This window comes from Chelonia mydas, chromosome 9 (genome assembly GCF_015237465.2).
Source record: "Chelonia mydas isolate rCheMyd1 chromosome 9, rCheMyd1.pri.v2, whole genome shotgun sequence".
Lineage (NCBI taxonomy): Eukaryota > Metazoa > Chordata > Testudines > Cheloniidae > Chelonia > Chelonia mydas.
This window is the reverse complement of record NC_057855.1, coordinates 29583677-29601464: the sequence shown is the minus strand read 5'-3', so window position 1 is coordinate 29601464 and position 17788 is coordinate 29583677. Positions and strand designations below refer to the sequence as shown.

At 41.3% G+C, this 17788-nt stretch overlaps 1 protein-coding gene across 1 annotated transcript in view; it reads right to left on the bottom strand.

The window, feature by feature from the left end:
* PLSCR5 (phospholipid scramblase family member 5) overlaps nt 1-17788 on the bottom strand; it is a 58591-nt gene that overhangs the window by 14027 nt on the left and 26776 nt on the right. Inside the window, exon 3 of the mRNA XM_007055004.3 lies at nt 1202-1359. Coding sequence (XP_007055066.2) covers nt 1202-1214 — 13 coding nt within the window. The 5' untranslated portion in view covers nt 1215-1359. The remainder of the gene's footprint in view (nt 1-1201; nt 1360-17788) is intronic.

The window sequence follows — 17788 nt, the reverse complement described above, 5'->3', positions numbered from 1 at the left end:
ATCGCATTTATCAAAAAATCAAACAGCAAATACACTAAATATTGATGGAAATCTAAGATACTTTGAAGCTTTGTCTATTTTTGTGCATATTTTGTGAAGGTGTTTTTCTATTTCACTTATGGTAAGTGAACATTTAAGATAAACAAACAGATTGGACTGTATAATCATAATTTGTAGAGTTATGAGCCACTGTCGAGACGTGTATTACCATGTTTCTTTACTGTGGAAACTCTATGCTAGAAGGCTACATTATTCAGCTGTTTCTGCTAACTACTGTACAGTAAAAATATACATGACAAATTCCCCATGATAACATCAATAGAAATAGGCAAGTCTTCATACTCCAAAAGAAGGATATTTCAAAGCATGCAGCAATAATGCTATAAAAACTACTTGGTACTCAAGAACATCCTTAGTGTCAAGCAGCATTGCATTTATAAAGTTCTAGCAAAAAGAGAGATGTAAACTGGCAATCCTATATAGCAAACTGTTGGAACGCTGCTAGACCCCCAAATTTTGCTCCCACTGCACCTGTACAACTCAGTGGGGTATCGTCAGTGGAGTTGTATCTACCTAAAGGAAACCTGAATCTTGGCTCTTTCTGTTCAGTTATATCATTTGATAGCATGTGCCAATGAACTTAGAAGGATTTGATGATTGACTGCAACTTTCACTTGCAGTTCTGAGGAGACAGCTGGCTCCAGCTAAAGACAATACACGTCAAGAATGAACCCAAATATAGCTAATCTGACTAAATGCAAGTAATCTTCAAAGATTTCCTTTGTTACGTGGTAGCAGGATTGTGACACATCTTGAAAATGAGCATCATCTGCTGACACACTATTTTCACAGTAGACTATGGAAGAAGTGTGTGCAAAATACATTAACCTTGGATCAGTGCATACCCTTTCCACATATTCAGTGCCAACTATACAAGTAATGGTACACATAGAAATATGAACAAACACCTCGCAGGTTAAATGCAAATGCTACTTTTTATTTAATATATTTTATGCAATTAACATTTTATTATCGATTTACTCTCCTTAGGAGCATCTCATATTCTGAAAAACAAAAAAGGTCAAATAACCATGCTGTGGATGATGTGGCTTTAGTCACATTTAATTAAATTGCTGGAAATTTAAAAGACTGTAGTTTTCTGTAAACATGATATAAAAATACAGGCTATATATGCATTTACCTTGAGAGGCCATGAAGCTGCCTGAGTCACTTCTTCAAAGGAAGCCTGGTTAAAAGAAAAGGCTTTTCTTGCTGCAGCAAGGGAGGTGTGGGGGAAGAAGCACAGCATGCACAAAACTTCAGAAGGGTCTGTCTACTTCATGTCAGCTTACAAAAGAGCTGGAAGGAAACATATCACCTTTCTTATGTTCCAGGACTATGCATTTTATGTGGATGGACAACAGGGGGAGATGGTGCTAGCAAACAAGAAAAAATATCACTCATTTTAAAGTCATTTTGCATCAATGAAAACAGGAAAGGGGCATCACCAGTACAAAGAAGTAAACTTTAAGTATCTGCTGGTTAATTTAAACACATGGATAAGACCTAAGATTCTCTCTTATACTGTACTGTGTCTGTTTAGGTATTTGTATTCTAAGACTCGGCAAATTCTGTCTTTGTAATTCTGTATTAATGTTTCCATTTTCCCAGGACATCTACTAAGGACAAAGGAGCTGGTCGTTTCCTCACAATGAAAGTTTCTACAGTTCAGAGAAGGAAGACCTACATAGGATTTTTCATTTTATTTATTTTTCTTGTAGCATCAACTTCCTCTAACCAAGGATGCTGGCTTTTCTACTAAATGAGGTCCAGAAAAGGATACCACCTGCTCTCCGTGTCTGGATCTAGGATCTGTGGTTCACAGTGCATTGTTCAAACTACATTTATGCAGTTAAAAAATGGCAAATTTTGCTCCAGATGAAGCCTACTTTAAGTCAGAATGTCATGCTAATAATTACCTGCATTGCACTGACAGAGAAAGGGAGAGAGGGAGACACAGTAACCTTGACTTGCCAGCTCATATTTCTACCTCTAGTGACCAAGTCACCATGGAGATCATACCCATGTGATCTGTAGACAGATACGATTCATGACTGCTGAAATGGTGGAGACTATACGTAGTGTCAGAAGAATTAGAGTAAAGTATTTTGGGCCAAATTCTGCTCTCATATACACTCATTCAAATCCCACTGATTTGAGAGGATTTGCTCAGGTGTAAATAAGCAGAATTTGGTCCACTGTTTACAATTCATGCAAGTTTCTGAGAAGCCTCTTTTAAAAAATTAATAAGCTCAAGCTGATTTTTACTGGCAGGAATTCTAATCAGAGTACTACACACAAAGACCCCAATCCTCCACTGTAATGTGGCAGATCTGGGCTTTGTGAAACTGTCTTGGAGCTTACTTACCCAGTGTGGGGGAATCTCTATAACACAGAGTTATTGTAGGGGCTCCTATGATGCCCCCCCCCAGCCTCCCTCTAACTATGGTGGGAAGTAGGGGAGAAGAGGGTGTGGCCAGGGCATTCCTGCACCCCAGAAATTCTGGGTTGCTGAGACTGACAAGGCTATATAAATTCTGCCTTGAAAATGGCTCAAAGCCTTGTCCATCCAGAATCAGGGGTTGGATAGGAGACAAACATTGCTTAAAGCCACATTATGACTTCCTTCCCTTTCCCCCTCCCACCCAAGTTGGTCCAGTGCAGAATGTAGAGGCCCAAGGATCTGACCCAAGGAGTAAACACAAATAAAACTTAGGAAACAACCTGAAATAAACAGAGACGGGCAACCTCACTTCAAGGAGTTGGCAGCCCAACTCCCACTGGCACCTTTAAAAATGGTTAAAAAGGGTTAATTCACACCCAATAAAAATCGCTTTTGCCTGTATGCAAAACCAGATTTATTTCATGAACCAAATGTGCATAAATCTATTAGGATTTTTTTTTCTACAAAAGCTTTTGGAAACTCACCTAGTAAAGAAAGAGACTAACCAATTTATTGCCACAAGTACTCCTTTTCTTTTTGCGAATACAGACTAACACGGCTGTTACTCTGAAACCTAAAGAAAGAGAAGATTTCCTTAAACTCCCTCCTCCCACCCCAAATGAAAAAACAAAAACCTTGAATCTAAAGCAAGAGGAAAGAAATGGCATGGACATTTGTTTCAAGCAGCTAAAATGCATTTAAGAAGAAGTAAAAATATACAATGTTTTTGGATTAAAATGTTAACAAAACAGTCTCTATTAAAATGTAATCCACAATGTGGTCAAAGGGAAAGCTGACTGGGAACTGAAGGAGCAGCTAGAACTACAGTGAAGAAACATGAGTTGTCAGAACAGCTCACTTTGCAGCCACAGCAGTACCTAACCCAGGTACAGCATGCCTGTAATGTGCTCTGGAATCTCACTGTAACTTATCTGCTTGAGTGTATGAGTGAGTGATGATGCTCTCCAGCGACTGGCTCCCAGAGTGGATATGGGACTGTTAGCACTACTAGCTAAAGAAACTTTTCAGCTTGAGACCAGTGTTTTAAGAGCTCGAGGATCAGCTCTCCATATGTGCTTTTTGCAGTGATTGTTTCTGTCTGCAACACATGGACATCAGAAAGACGGTGATGGGTGGGGGATGTAATATCTTTTATTGGACCAACTTCTGTTTGTGAGAGAGGCAAGTTTTTGAGCTACAGAGAGCTCTTCTTCAGATCTGGGAAAGGAATTCTGAGAGTCCCAGTTAAATGCAAGGTGGAACAATTGTTTAGCATAAGTTTTTAGCACATATTCTAAGCTGTGTGTGACTTGAAAGTTTCTCTCTCTCATGAACAGAAGTTGGTCCAATAAAAGATACTACCTCGCCCGGTTTGTCTCTCTAATATTCTGGGACAGACGTGCCTACAACGACATACAACACATGGGCATGTCACAGTGAAACTCTGTAGTGTGCACAAATAGTCCAACCGGGCCAATTTTACTCCCTGCCCAATCATCCATATGACATTGTGGCAGTGTATAGGCAGCCGTTCAGGAGCTCTGAGGGTCTGTGAGAGAATTACTTGGTGCAGGAGCATCCTGGAGCCAATGTATGTTTCCTAGATTCTCCCCACCACCTCCTCCTCTGCAAGGCCTTGAAGGAGACATGCCAGGAGGAAGCTGGGGGCAGAAGACTAGGGGACATGCTTATAGTTCTCTGCTAGATTCTCCGGAGAGTCTGGGCTGCTGTGCAGCCCACAGGCAGAACTGTGAAGGCTGTCATTAGTTGGAGCTCCCCAGGAGTTCCTCTAACTTGTGCTGAAGGCTGTTTCAACGCCTGAGGCAGCCCAAAATCCAACCAGCACAAAGGTGGTGTAAAGTCACCTTTGCCTGTATTCCCCACTCTGCCTGGTACTTCAAGTTTTGTGCAGGTGGAGCACAGAATCCAGCTCATTAACTCCAAGTGCAATGATTTACTCCTGTGTTTATAGGAACAGGTCTCCGGATCACTATGTATTTATTTCTCTTTCAATCATTTTGTATGAGCATTAGCTAAAGTAGTGCCCTCCTCAATGGTTATTTATGGAACCACTAGTCTTTATCTGTTCTGCATCTCTTCCAGAAGTGGAGCCAAGAAATAAGAAGTATAGACACTATCAGGCAATAATGGTCTTGACTTGCATTAAAAATGGTTCAGTTGTACGCATACAATCTACAGACATCATAAGGGAGGAGTCGTTTTCATTATTGTTGTTTCTAAAGTACTGGTGGTGTGGATGGTGCCTTAAAGAGTCATAAAATGATATGTCCTTGCCACAAAGAGCTTGCAATCCACACTTCTGCTTCTGGCATAATTCCTAAATATTTACCTCTTAGCATTTTCTAAAAGTTCAAAAACTGGGTGCTTTGTTGGTTTAAAGTAGATCTTATTTGTTTGCTCTTTTCTTTCACAGATTTGCCCATTTTCTATGCCCACCCTTTGTCCTGTTTTGTTTCCTGTTGTTTTATTCTGCTGCCAGCATTCTAGTAAATTTGGCTACTTGTTTTCTGAAAAATCTTGCATTCACATAGGGGTTTTTTTGTTTACATAGTTCCTTTCATCCCAAAGAATGTTAATTTTTTTCCAGACGCTAGGTGGGATTTTCAAAAGCACTCAGGTATTGGTCTGAATCTGCTCCTACTGAAGATAATAAGATTTTTACTATTAACTTCAGTAGCAGCAAACTGAAGGCAATGCTAAGTGCTTTTGAAACCCCCTTCCATATGTATATAGGAGCTGTTTTACCCAGCCATGAAATGTAGCCATTTCTGGGTGGAATGAGGCAACTATTTAACAGCTCACAGCAGAACTACTCAAGAATGTAGGACAAAGAGTGACAAATACCAGCTGTGACATTATTGACATGAACTGTGACGGTATAGATCATTGTTGCAACCCAGGTCCTATGGTTGCATCAGGTCTTGTACAGTGGAGGTCAAGTGGGTTGTCTATGGAAAGGTTGTAGTTTGCTGATTATGATTATGCTGTCTGTATGTGCGTATCATTTTTGTCTCTGAAGTTATGAATATTGGCTATGTACTTGTATCTCAATGTGTTTGATTCTAAGTAGCCTCAGTGAAGTATTTGGTCAGCTTCTTGAGAAGGGACTATTCTCAATAAGTGCCCAATCAAGAAACACTTAACTGACAATGCACTTTGGGAGATGCCAATCCACATCTGAGCTTTCCTGGGAATGTTCAAACTAATATGTAAATAATGGTATCGGCCTGCAAAAAGCTGAATCATTCATAGACATGTGACTTGCCCAGGTGGCTACAAACTCCATCTTGTTGCTGTGACTTTGCACAAAGGAACAAAGGGGTTTCTGCCCACAAGAGAGAGAATATAAAAGGCCCTGGAAGCCTCTCCATTTTGTCTTCAGCTGGTTTGAGAGATGGCCTCTCCATCCCCAATAGATGCCTGAAAGAAACTGAAACAAAGGACAGTAACTATGGGGGTATGAGTGATTGCTGGATCCAGACTAGGAAGGAGTCCAGTCTGTGAAAGAAGCTTATTGGAACATCTCTGAGGATGGGATTTTATCTGAAATCAGTTTCTTAATGTTTTAGGCTTAGACTTGCGCATTTTGCTTTATTTTGCATGGTAACTTACTTTGTTCTGTCTCTTATTACTTCAAACCACTTAAATCCTACTTTTTATACTTAATAAAATCACTTTTGTTTATAATTGAGCCCAGAGTAAGTAATTAGTACCTGCGGGAGCAAACAGCTGTGCATATCTCTCTGTCAGTGCTATAGAGGGCAAACAATTTGAGTTTACCCTGTATAAGTTTTATACAGAGTAAAACGGATTTATTTGGGGTTTGGATCCCATTGGGAACTGGGTATCTGGGTGCTGGAGACAGGAATATCTGCTAAGTGGTTTTCAGTTAAAGCCTGCAGCTTTGCGGGACGTGGTTCAGACCTGGGTCTGTTTGCTGCAGGCTAGCATGTCTGGCTCAACAAGGCAGGGTTCTGAAGTCCCAAGCTGCCAGGGAAAATGGGCTCAGAGGTAGTTTCAGCACATCAGGTGACAGTCCCAAGGGGGCCTCTGTGACCAAACCTGTCACACCAGCATTTAAATTTAATTTATAGGGGAATTTAGGCAATCAGAATGTAATAATCCAAAATGGAATTTTGCCAGGACACTAAAGTTAATATCTCTACATTTTGTGGAAACTGCCATTGAATCTTTAGTGGACATAGCAGGTCAGGTGTTTGGTTTTATATCTCACCTAAAAAGATAATATCTCCAATACCACTTTCTGCCTACCTACAATCTCCTTGCAGTGTAGATTGGAGAAATTACTCTTCCCATTCCCTTATCCCAAAGCTCAACTGGCTAATATTTCATGCTGCTGGTGCATAATGACCACTATGTTTCATACTAGAGGTGGCTGTATTTCAGTTGTGGGCAAGTGGTCCCTACGAAGTACACTTTTCATCCCTCTACATTTTGAAATCCTTCTGGATGGCAGGTGTTATATAAATTATTATTACAATCTCAAAAGAATTGATGCCATCCTTGCTGTCTCTTCTTCCTACTCTCCTGGGCTCATTCCCTCTTTTCTGTTCTTAGACCACAAGATATTTTGGGAAGAGGATGAATCTATTACTAACTGTGGGTCAAACTCACCATTGTTCAAACAGCCAGCATGAAGCCTGTGCACCGTTTAAGTTCCACGTAAGTTCTCAAGTGATGCAAAAGGTTTCTGCTGGTCCTCTGCAGGGGGTGAATTTTGCCCTCTGGAAAGTGGCTAGCATATTTCAGGTACTCTATGCAAAGTATATTTTATACTGCTAGCTCCCCATACTGTAGAGTTTATAAAAATTGAGGACCAGATCCTCAAGTGGTATCAATCACCACAGTTTCAATTTAAATCAGTGAAGCTAGGCTAATTTATACTAGGGCCCTGATCCAAAGCCTACTGAAGTCAGCAGGAGTCTACTCTACTTTTACTTAGATGAGCTTTGAGTCAAGCTCATAAGGCTCTGGCCCTGATTATATTTTGCAGACTGTCACTGAGATTTCTTGTAGCCATAATGCTATTTGCTGTTGGGGTATTTCTTGTATTGCAGCAGTTCAGTTATCAAAGAGTTTTGCTGACAGAGCATTTTGATATTTGAGGGCTTTGCAGTTGAAATATTTTGCCATTAGAGTGATTTGCTATTGAAGTATTTGCTACAGTGTCAATATAATTTGCTATCATGGTGGTTAGTGCTTGATCAGATAAGTTAATTGTTTAGAACTGTCACTCGCTTTTCCTTTTAAAATGGAAAATAATGTAAAATTGAAATCTAGGCTGGAAGCTAAGCAGATTTTAAAGTATTTAATTTTTTCACTTTTTTAACCTTTGACTGTTTTGTATTCATTTTAATGGAGGAAGGTGTCAGAGTCACATATCTATTCTTTCTACATCATCATTTTTCTGTTCCACATCCACATGCCTCAGTGACACATATTTTTGGCTGGAGCATGGGAAAAGAGTGACTATAATGTTATATGGTTTGAACAGCAAAGGGCATTATGGCTACAAGAAATCTCCCCATGAGAGCCTACTTATAGCTTGAATATTTCTACTAAATTTCACCCAGTTTTCTTTGTCCAAGGGCACTGATTATCTGTATTCTAATCAAAAACTGTACAACTCACTGTACAACTATCTCCAACGTGCAAAGACAAAGTCTTCTACTAACTACTTGTCACAGTCTTCACCTACAGCTAGACATTGCATTAAAAGATCCAGATCTTCATTGTGCACATGTGATGGCTGCCTTGTTGGCTGACACACCAGGGATTCAACCAGGCACCTTCAGAGCTAAAAGCATGAGTTGCTACAACTTGAGCTAAAATTCCAAGGCTTCCTAACTGAGGCTGTACCTAACTCATGTCCTCTGAGAATCGGTCACAGAAGGGAACTCGTACTGCATTCACCAGTAGATTACATGTGAACGTGCAAAGGTTCTGCAACAGAAGCCTGTGGTGGAATTCTGGCAGATTCATATTCTCTGATACAGGGGGATGCTGTTTATAGGAAAGTAAAACATAAAACTGATTTGTTTCAGTGTCTCTCACTGTCCTAATTGTAATTTCACTTACAAAGTGAAACTTTGCTTAGACTAAATGTCTGAAAAAATTGTTTCTTTTGAAAAATCAGGCCCTGTTATCAGTGGGATATGAAGGTTTGAAGCTGCAGGCCAGAAGCAGCTTTGTGGAGCTAGGACTTCTTTGTTTTTGTTGTTTTCTATGAAGGAAGAATGTTTTGGGATCAGATATTTAACAAGAACTTAGAGCAGTCACTTTCTGTGCTCCACCTTACATTGCTCCCCTTCAAGGGAATACAATAATGATAAAACCATGACAAATATACACAGCTTGTATAGATCAGATCAGCTGATACATAGGCTTTGTTTGAAAAATTATGGTCTCTGAACATGATCCCACGCTCCTGATGTAAGCACAATTCTCATTAACCACACAGGGAGTTTATATGACTAGCAAGTGCAGGTCTGGGTAAATTGTAGACAGCTATGATGAAATTCCCTTGCTTAGAAACACCAACACAGTCCACAGTATCATTTAGAATCACAGCCATGTCTTCTTACCACATTCCTGCCTGGAATTACTCATGTTCAAAGTACAACCATGTTAATATGTTAAAATCTACAGAAAAGATTTTTTAAAATTATTAATTCTGTAAGGAATTATATCTTGTGTTTGTTTATTGTGACACCCTGTCCTGCTCTAATCCCCAAGATGTCAATAACAAATCAAACCTAAATTTAAAAAATCCACAGTAATGGATGAGCTATAAAAAGCTTATATGACCCTATAAGAAACTAGCTGATCTCCTTATTTGTTGAAGTTGGGGGACGAAGGGATTATGGATGCTGGAAAAAAGCATAGAATCATAGAACTGGAAGAGATCTTGAGAGGTCATCTAGTCCAGTGCCCTGTACTCAAGGCAGGACTAAGTATTATCTAGACCATCCCTGACAGGTGTTTGTCCAACCTGCTCTTAAAAATCCCCAATGATGGAGATTACACAAGCTCCCTAGGCAATTTATTCCAGGGCTTAACCACTCTGACAGTTAGGAAGTTTTTCCTAAGTTCCAGCCTAACCTGCCCTTGCTGCAATTTAAGCCCATTGTTCTTGTCCTGTCTTTAGAGGTTAAGGAGAACAATTTTTCTCCTTCCTCCTTGTAACCACCTTATATGTACTTGAAAACTGTTATCATGTCCCCACTCAGTCTTCTCTTCTCCAGACTAAACAAACCCAATTTTTTTCAATTTTCCCTCATAGGTCATGTTTTCTAGACCTTTAATCATTTTTGTTGCTCTTCTCTGGACTTTCTCCAATTTGTTCACATCTTTCCTGAAACGTGGCACCCAGAACTCGACACAATACTCCAGTTGAGGCCTAATCAGAGCGGAGTAGAGTGGAAGAATTACTTCATGTGTCTTGCTTACAATACTCCTGCTAATACATCCCAGAATTATGTTTGCTTTATTTGCAATAACATTACACTGTTGACTCATATTTAGCTTGTGATCCACTATGATCCCAGATCTCTTTCCGCAGTACTCCTTCCTAGGCAGTCATTTCCCATTTTGTATGTATGCAACTGATTGTTCTTTCCTAAGTGGAGTACTTGAGTACTTTGCATTTGTCCTTATTGAATTTCATCCTATTTACTTCAGACCATTTCTCCAGTTTGTCCAGATCATTTTGAATTTTAATCCTATCCTCCAAAACACTGGCAACCCCGCTCAGCTTGGTATTGTCCGCAAACTTTATAAGTGTAATCTCTATGCCATTATCTAAATCATTGATGAAGATATTGAACAGAACTGGACCCAGAATTGATCCCTGCGGGACCCCACTCATTATGCCCTTCCAGCATAACTGTGAACCACTGATAACAACTCTCTGGGAATGCTTTTCCAACCAGTTATGCACCCAGCTTATAGTAGCTCCATCTAGGTTGTATTTTCCTAGTTTGTTTATGAGAAGGTCATGCGAGACAGTATCAAAAGCCTTACTAAAGTCAAGATATATCAAATCTACCACTTCCCCCCTATCTACAAGGCTTGTTACCCTGTCAAAGAAAGCATCCCAAAAGCACAAGTTTTTCCAACTGAGATAAAGGAGTAACTCCTTTAGATATGAGAAAAGTAGTAAACTATTACCATTGCTGCGGCCAGCCACTTGAGGGAGACATGATCACACTGACTAACCCCATGTACTATTACACAGTACATGCAGTATCGCTTGAAGAAATCTTTGGCAGTGATAAGCTTACCATTAGCCATCTTACACGAAATAAGAAAACATCACAGACTCTTTTATAGCTAAGTGAATGAGGAAAACAAATCCAGCTATATCAAATGGAGGACAAGAGGTTTAGCTGATCTAATGCATACAAAACCAGGATATGTATGCAACATATTTTGTACACTGTTAATGATGGATGAACTTCAAAAGGTTTGTGGTTCAGTTTATAAGGCCAGGTTGGGCCCTGTCTTAGCACAGGTACACAAGAATGGAAGGGCTCAATGGGCCCTGTCAGAAAGGCTGAGTACTATTCATGTCCTTACACACATTAATTAGAGACCAGCCACCCATCCATAATGCATTTGGTCAATTACCCAATTTGGTTTCAAAGAGGCAGAGTTTTTCCTGATCCAATCTGTTAATCAGTGTATGAACTGAAGTATGAAGTCAAAAAACCTTTATCATTTTTATACTGGCTAGCAGAGGCAACAGAAGCTCACTTTGAATGGGTGGATGGGGGAGAAGACAGAGGTGCACAGTGAAACCCAAACATGCTAAGCACTACACTAAGTGTGGGGAGTCAGGGGAAGTGGGAGGAAGGTGGGGTGAGTGCTCTGCTTGGGGAGTGGAGGGAGTCAAGGCCAGTGGGGGAGATTGTAGTGTCAGGGATAGGAAGGGGAATCAGGATGGATGCTTTGCATGGGGTGACTTGGCCCAATCACCCCAGTTCCTATTAGCTCCCCAGCCTGACCCAAAGTACCTCAGTGGCCACTCCAGCCCATCCAGGTCCTGCTCTCGCGTCTGCTCCCAGGATCCATGGAGCCCTGCCTGGCCTGAGCCATCTGAAACAACTTGCTTAAAAATGCCACCCAAGGGTGAAAACATATAGCAGCCCCCATAACATGACCATTTGCCCCTCACCAGTTCTGCTGCCCCTGGTGGTTCATGTAACTGCAGAGAGCTACTCATCGGGCCTACTGATCTCAATATTATTTAAAAGTCAAAGAAAGAAATGTTAGAGAAACAAAACAAAAACTGTGACTTTTCTGCTACCATCTCTCCTCCCACAACCTAATGTACCTACAAACCACAAAGTAAGGGATCAAACCTGTGATGTCTTGGGTACCCTTAGTTACCGTTCAAGTCAACAGGAGCTGAAGAAACTCAATGCCTTGAAGACCTGGACCCTAAGGGCTAGATGGTGCCTTTGTGCCTGCCCTGTGCTTAGCTGCCCTGACCTAGCAGAAGAGTAGGGACTAGACTGTAATTGTGAGAGCCAAAGTCTGTTTTTTGGGTCTCCCCCCTTGTTCTGTGGAGGGGAAGGGGAGTAATATGCACCATCCCATACCTGATGCAGGGTATTTTGCCCCTCTGTGCTGGATTCAGGGGGGAGAGTCAAGGCTCCTGATTTTCCCCACCCCGATTGCCCACTGACTGACTACATGCATGAGAGTGGAAGGTAGCAGCCCCACAGAAGCTGCTCTCCCCTTTACCCTTTGATCTGTAATAAGAGTACCTGATGTAAGGGAGTATGCTGTTGCCCCTGTATTCCCCTGCACAGGCCCATACAGTGGCTCACACATGACATGTTGTGATGTGCCAGCCAAAGGACCCTTGAAAACAGTAGGTTATTTCAAGTAAGTGCTGTGAAACACAACTGGATCCTCGCCAAGCAGATTATAATCAGGTTTGCAAGGATTAGATTTTTATTGGTAAATGTTGATTTCACTGGTATACACACAAACCAACAAAAATATTTCTACCAATAATAATCAAAATTTACAGCTAGGCAAAGAAAGAAATACTGTCTTCAAACTTACTAGAGTTAGGTTTAAAGCTATATACTTTGTATATTTTGACACAATGTTGACAATTTTGGTTTAAACTGTTTTAAAGCTTTAACTTTTTGAATCTCAATGCCTACTGTCATTGAATAATGATTGTCTGATGCTCCTATTGTCTGACCCCCCCATAATTTCCTACAACTACGAACATTTAAATCAATAAAAATGTTTAAAGATGCTTAAAATAAATATTGATATTATTAATCAAAATTATAAACAAATAAAAATTGAATTCTGCCAAGCCTAACTGTAAGAAGCAGAGGAGAGCAGCAGTATCCTGGATAACATGCAGCTAGAGGAGGATGATTAAATAAGCCTCATTGCCATTCTATGTTCTATTTTCTTAACATATCAGTCTAGTTATTACCATCACCATCCTTAGGAGCATTTCACAACGTTCTCCTCTCTTGTTCATAGGAACCTATGTAACTTCTCTCCCTTTCCAAGGATAGGGAAAGCCGATGAGCACTAAAGTAAGACTCAGACTGTGGCTGTGTAATGAAGAGCTTCATTTTCAAGTTCCAGATTTTCACCCTTTCTATCCCGATCAGTCTTGGTTTTCTGAACTGGAAAAATCAATTGCTTAAAACTGTAATCATCTCAGATGGGTCTCACCTTGAACACTGGATCTGAGGGGTCTAGCTTCTGCGTGGGTCTACAGCAACTCCATCCCACTGAACATGCCTGCAGTTATGCTGACATACTGCAACAACCACACCTGCATCTGCAGCACGAGAGGAGCAGCTCTCTTCAATAAACGGACAGCAAACCCACTCTGCACTGTGCAGCAGTTTTCAGGAGTCAGCCTTTGACCCTGGTGCCTGTAGTTTAGCATTGCTATTCTTTGAAGCTAAATGCTGTGCATTTGTTTAAATAAAGAGGAAGAAAACCTTTAAAGTAACAATTAACTGCTCAGTAACTAATCCACTGTTTATTTTGGCGTTTAACTGAATTAGGAGGGAGTAGGTCAGGATAATTTAACTTTAAAATGTCCGTGCCAGAAGAGACCAGGAAAACCTTTAAAATCCTGTAGTTAGTAATGATATTTGTATACTGAAAATTTATTGGATCTTTTAGGGTTATCTTCAGAAATGATTTTATAGGTTACAGTCTGAAAATACATTGGATGTGGAAGCAAGCTCCCAAACTAACACAGGAATCAATTGGTCAAAACCTAAAAATGGCTTCTGCATTCCTCTACTGCAGAAACATCATATTTCTGTTGCACCGGAGGGGACAACAGAGGAGGCTCTCTACACTGCCACATGAAGTGTGGAAAAGGAGTTTGTGGTGCAGGTATGGAAAATCTATATGGATCACTCCCATGTAGGTAGCTCTGTCTTCTATTCTCCTCCATTTCCTGGAGTAGCCAACCACAGTCCCGATACACAGCAGTGAAGGCCATGAAGAACCTCATGGTGCTGAGAATTCTCTCCCTCTCAGCACCACTGCACATTTTCTTCAGAACCTAGCCCTTAACTCGCTTTTCGGTCCAAAGGGCAGAGACGGAGAGGGATGTTTGGCTGAGGAGAGGAAACAGAAAAGTGTTTTGCCCACAAATTGCCAAAACTCTTTCATGCACCTCTTCCTTCCTTAACAAAAATATCCCTGTGCCTCTCACTCTCTCCACCTTACAAACACAGTGCTAGAGGCTGTTCTAATGTAACTTCCAGGCTGACTGGAACCAGAAAGTACCAGAAACCTTTCAAGAAAGCCTGTTCTTGTAAAATGTTCAGGTCATTTTAGTCCACTGAAGATCTCTGAATACTTCAAATAAACACCTTATAAGTAATCAGACTTCTCAGAATTTATCTGAGCCAAGGGAAAACAATAAGGGTCTGCTTTTTAGAGGTATTCAGTATCCACAAGTCTAGCTGAGCTTTAGGTTGCTCTGCATCTCTGAAAATCAGGCCCAAAATTTTGTCGGGGGTTTGTCCAGCATTAATAGAAAATTATTATACCAGTATTTCAGTGCTGTGGAAAAATAATGGGGGAAAACATACTGCACTAATATACAATGACTCTCTAAAAGGATATATTGAACCCCCCACTATGATCTTATGTTCAATTAACAAATCAAATCAATATTTTGTACACCTTCCAATATAACAATCTCGTCCTGAAAGCCAAACTGTTTACTTTTTTGCTTTCTACATGGTTACAGGGCATTGACTCCGGAAGGCCATCACACACAGTAATGGTCGATTTCTCTGTGGCTGTTTCCGTAATATATTTTGTTTTTTACGGGACAGGGTTGGTAGCCCTGTGCCTAACCCCCAACCTGGAGGACCCGGGTGTCTGTTTTGTCTGGCCCCTCCCGCACAGACCAATCCGGCATGGTTGAACCTCCCAGGAGCAAAAAGCCCCCATTGACATAGACTCTGGGGATTGTTAGGGAACATCCCACCATGACAAGGCACAGACACCAGAGAAACTGTCTTCATTCCATACAACCTGCCTCAGAAAAATCTTCTGTATCTTTTGGCCCAGAACAATCTCAAACCAAGATCTATTGTCACAGTGCAGCCAAGAGAATCTGAGCACCATCATTGCCAGGAGGCATTGGAGATGGATCGGTCATGTGCTTCGGGTGGAAACTGATTCCATCACCAGAGTAGCAATAAGATGGACACCTGAAGGCAAATGAAAACGAGGCTGCCCGAAAACAACATGGCGAAGAGCTGTGGAAGTCAAGTTGAAAAACCTGGGGCACAGCTGAGGAACCATTGAAAGACTTGCCAGAAACAGACAGGAGTGGAGGAGCTTTGGCACTGCCCTAAATGCCAGAGGCATAATAGGAACATGATGATGATGATGACATGGTTACAGCCATAAAAGTTCTGGTACCAGAATGAAGGTGACTTTCTTGGTGAGAAGGCACAGAACAAAATATGACTCTTTTCTGAAGCCTGCTCTGTCCTTGAAAATCCTTTTACTCAGGTTAGACCAACCGTGGTTCCTCCCCTAGCCAGAGAGAAGATTAATATTTAGGCAGACTTCATACCCCACTAAATTGGAATATATCTCAGTTCTTTCTGTATCTGTTTGAAGATGAAATTAGTGTTCATGTAAGTTGTTGTAACAACAGCCCTGGGCACAGTATCTTTACCAAGGCAATAGGAAAAAATGAACAGGTACTGACAGTGTATGTTTTCCCCGCATTACACTAGTAATGTATCCCATCCTGAGAGGATAGTTCAATTTTAAAATGCATTCTGTCTCAGCCTCTGGCAAGACTGCTCACAAGAAGGCCAGTGGTTGTGGTAGTTGTGGTATAGTCACCCGTTTCCTTGGAGGAAGTGAACATAGAACAACAACTTATTTCAATCAGCTATTAGAGTTGAAGTTTGCAAATTAATCTCTACTGGCGTGGCTCTCAACTCATCGGCCTTCCAAAACCTGGTAAAGACCCAAACCAGGCATCAAGCTACTGCCGGATATCGCTGCATTCTGTATGTCTCAAGGTTCTAGAGTGCCTAATTTTACAGTGAACAACACCAGAGGTGGAGAACATCTTGAATGTTGAGGAAGCAGGCTTTCAACAAGGTCAAACATGTGCTAACCCCATTAATCAAAAACAGTTTTCAGAGAAACCTGAAAACAGGTGCTATTTTCCTTAACCTCACTGGAGCATATGATATGGTGTGGTACACAGGTCTACTTTTTAAAATACCAAGAGTCTTTCCACCATGGATTACTGATGCCATCTAACTGCTACTCTGAGACAGATGGTTCAGGGTGCTTGTGGGTGAGAAAACAAGTGCTTGGAAAAAACAGATGAACAAGTTACCCCAGAGGTCTGTTCTAGCCCAACCTTGTTCAATCTATACATCAGTGACCTGCCACCAACTCAGTCACAGAAGTTCATCTATGCAGACAACATCTGTTGCGGGCTTCAGGTTCTGACTTTCTCTGAGCTGGAGAAGACGCTGAGTAATGATGCTGCAAATCTGGCCAACTATGGCAAGACATGGAGCCTTCAGCTTAGCACCAGCAAGATAGTCTCTAGCACATTCCGCCATGCCAACACTAAGAGGGAATTAAACATCATAATGAATGGTCAGAGGCTGAAGCATAAAGCCTACCCTGCTTACTTAGGCATGGCCCTCAACTGAACACTGACTTACAAAAGCCACCTGAGCAAGATATGAGCGAAGGTAAAGACATGCAACTACCTTCTCGGCAAACTGACAGGTTCATCACTGGGAACAGATGCCCTTGGCATCTCATACTCAATAGCAGAGTACTGTGCCTCAGTATGGAGTCGGTCAGCACACACCAAACTAGTTGACATGCAACTCAACTCAACAACGTGCATCATCACAGGAACTCTCTGACTGACTCATCTTCCATGGCTTCCTGTTCTGAGCCACATTGCTCCGCCTTATATCAGGAGGGAGACTGCAGCAGGCAAGTTTCTTGAGAAGATACGTGCCAACCCTAGCTTGCCCTTGTTCAATGACCTTTTTAGTCCACCAGCTATATGTCTTTCATCACGACACCCATTGTGGTCGAGGCTGCCATGCCAGGATGTGGCAGCGGGAAGACAGGCCACTTCCTCTGGAGGGAAGACTGGTACTTCACATCAACGACCAATCAGTTCCTCATCAAAGACCCTTCTGCTCGGCTGCCCAGCTTCAACCTGCCACATCATCAGTGGGCCCTTCTTAACCGATTCAGGATTAGGCAAGGCCTCTGTGCAGCCAACCAGCCCCACTGGGGTCTTCGAGTCAATCTAAGCTGCAGCACAGATCAAACAATAAGACACATTGTCGAGGAGCACGCGCTAACCAAATTCAGCAGTGGGCTCCGAAAGCTCCACTTGGCCACTAAGAACGCTACTGCTTGGCTTGGCGAATATGCAAATGCTTAATTAATTAATTAATTAATTAAATACTGGACTAGTGAACTAGAAGTGAAAAGCACTGTATCCATTTTGAGTCTACTGAGCCACCTAGTGATCTATGTAGGTCAGATCTACATTAAAATTATACTATTATAGTGATCCATTTTTATGCCCTTAAGTAGTGAGCCATTCCACATTTTTTATTTGAAATTCATATTAAATCAAACATTTATTCACTTTTTTGGGTGTGGTAGGGGAGCTTAAAACATCCAGAAGATGTAAAGAATTATAACATTCAA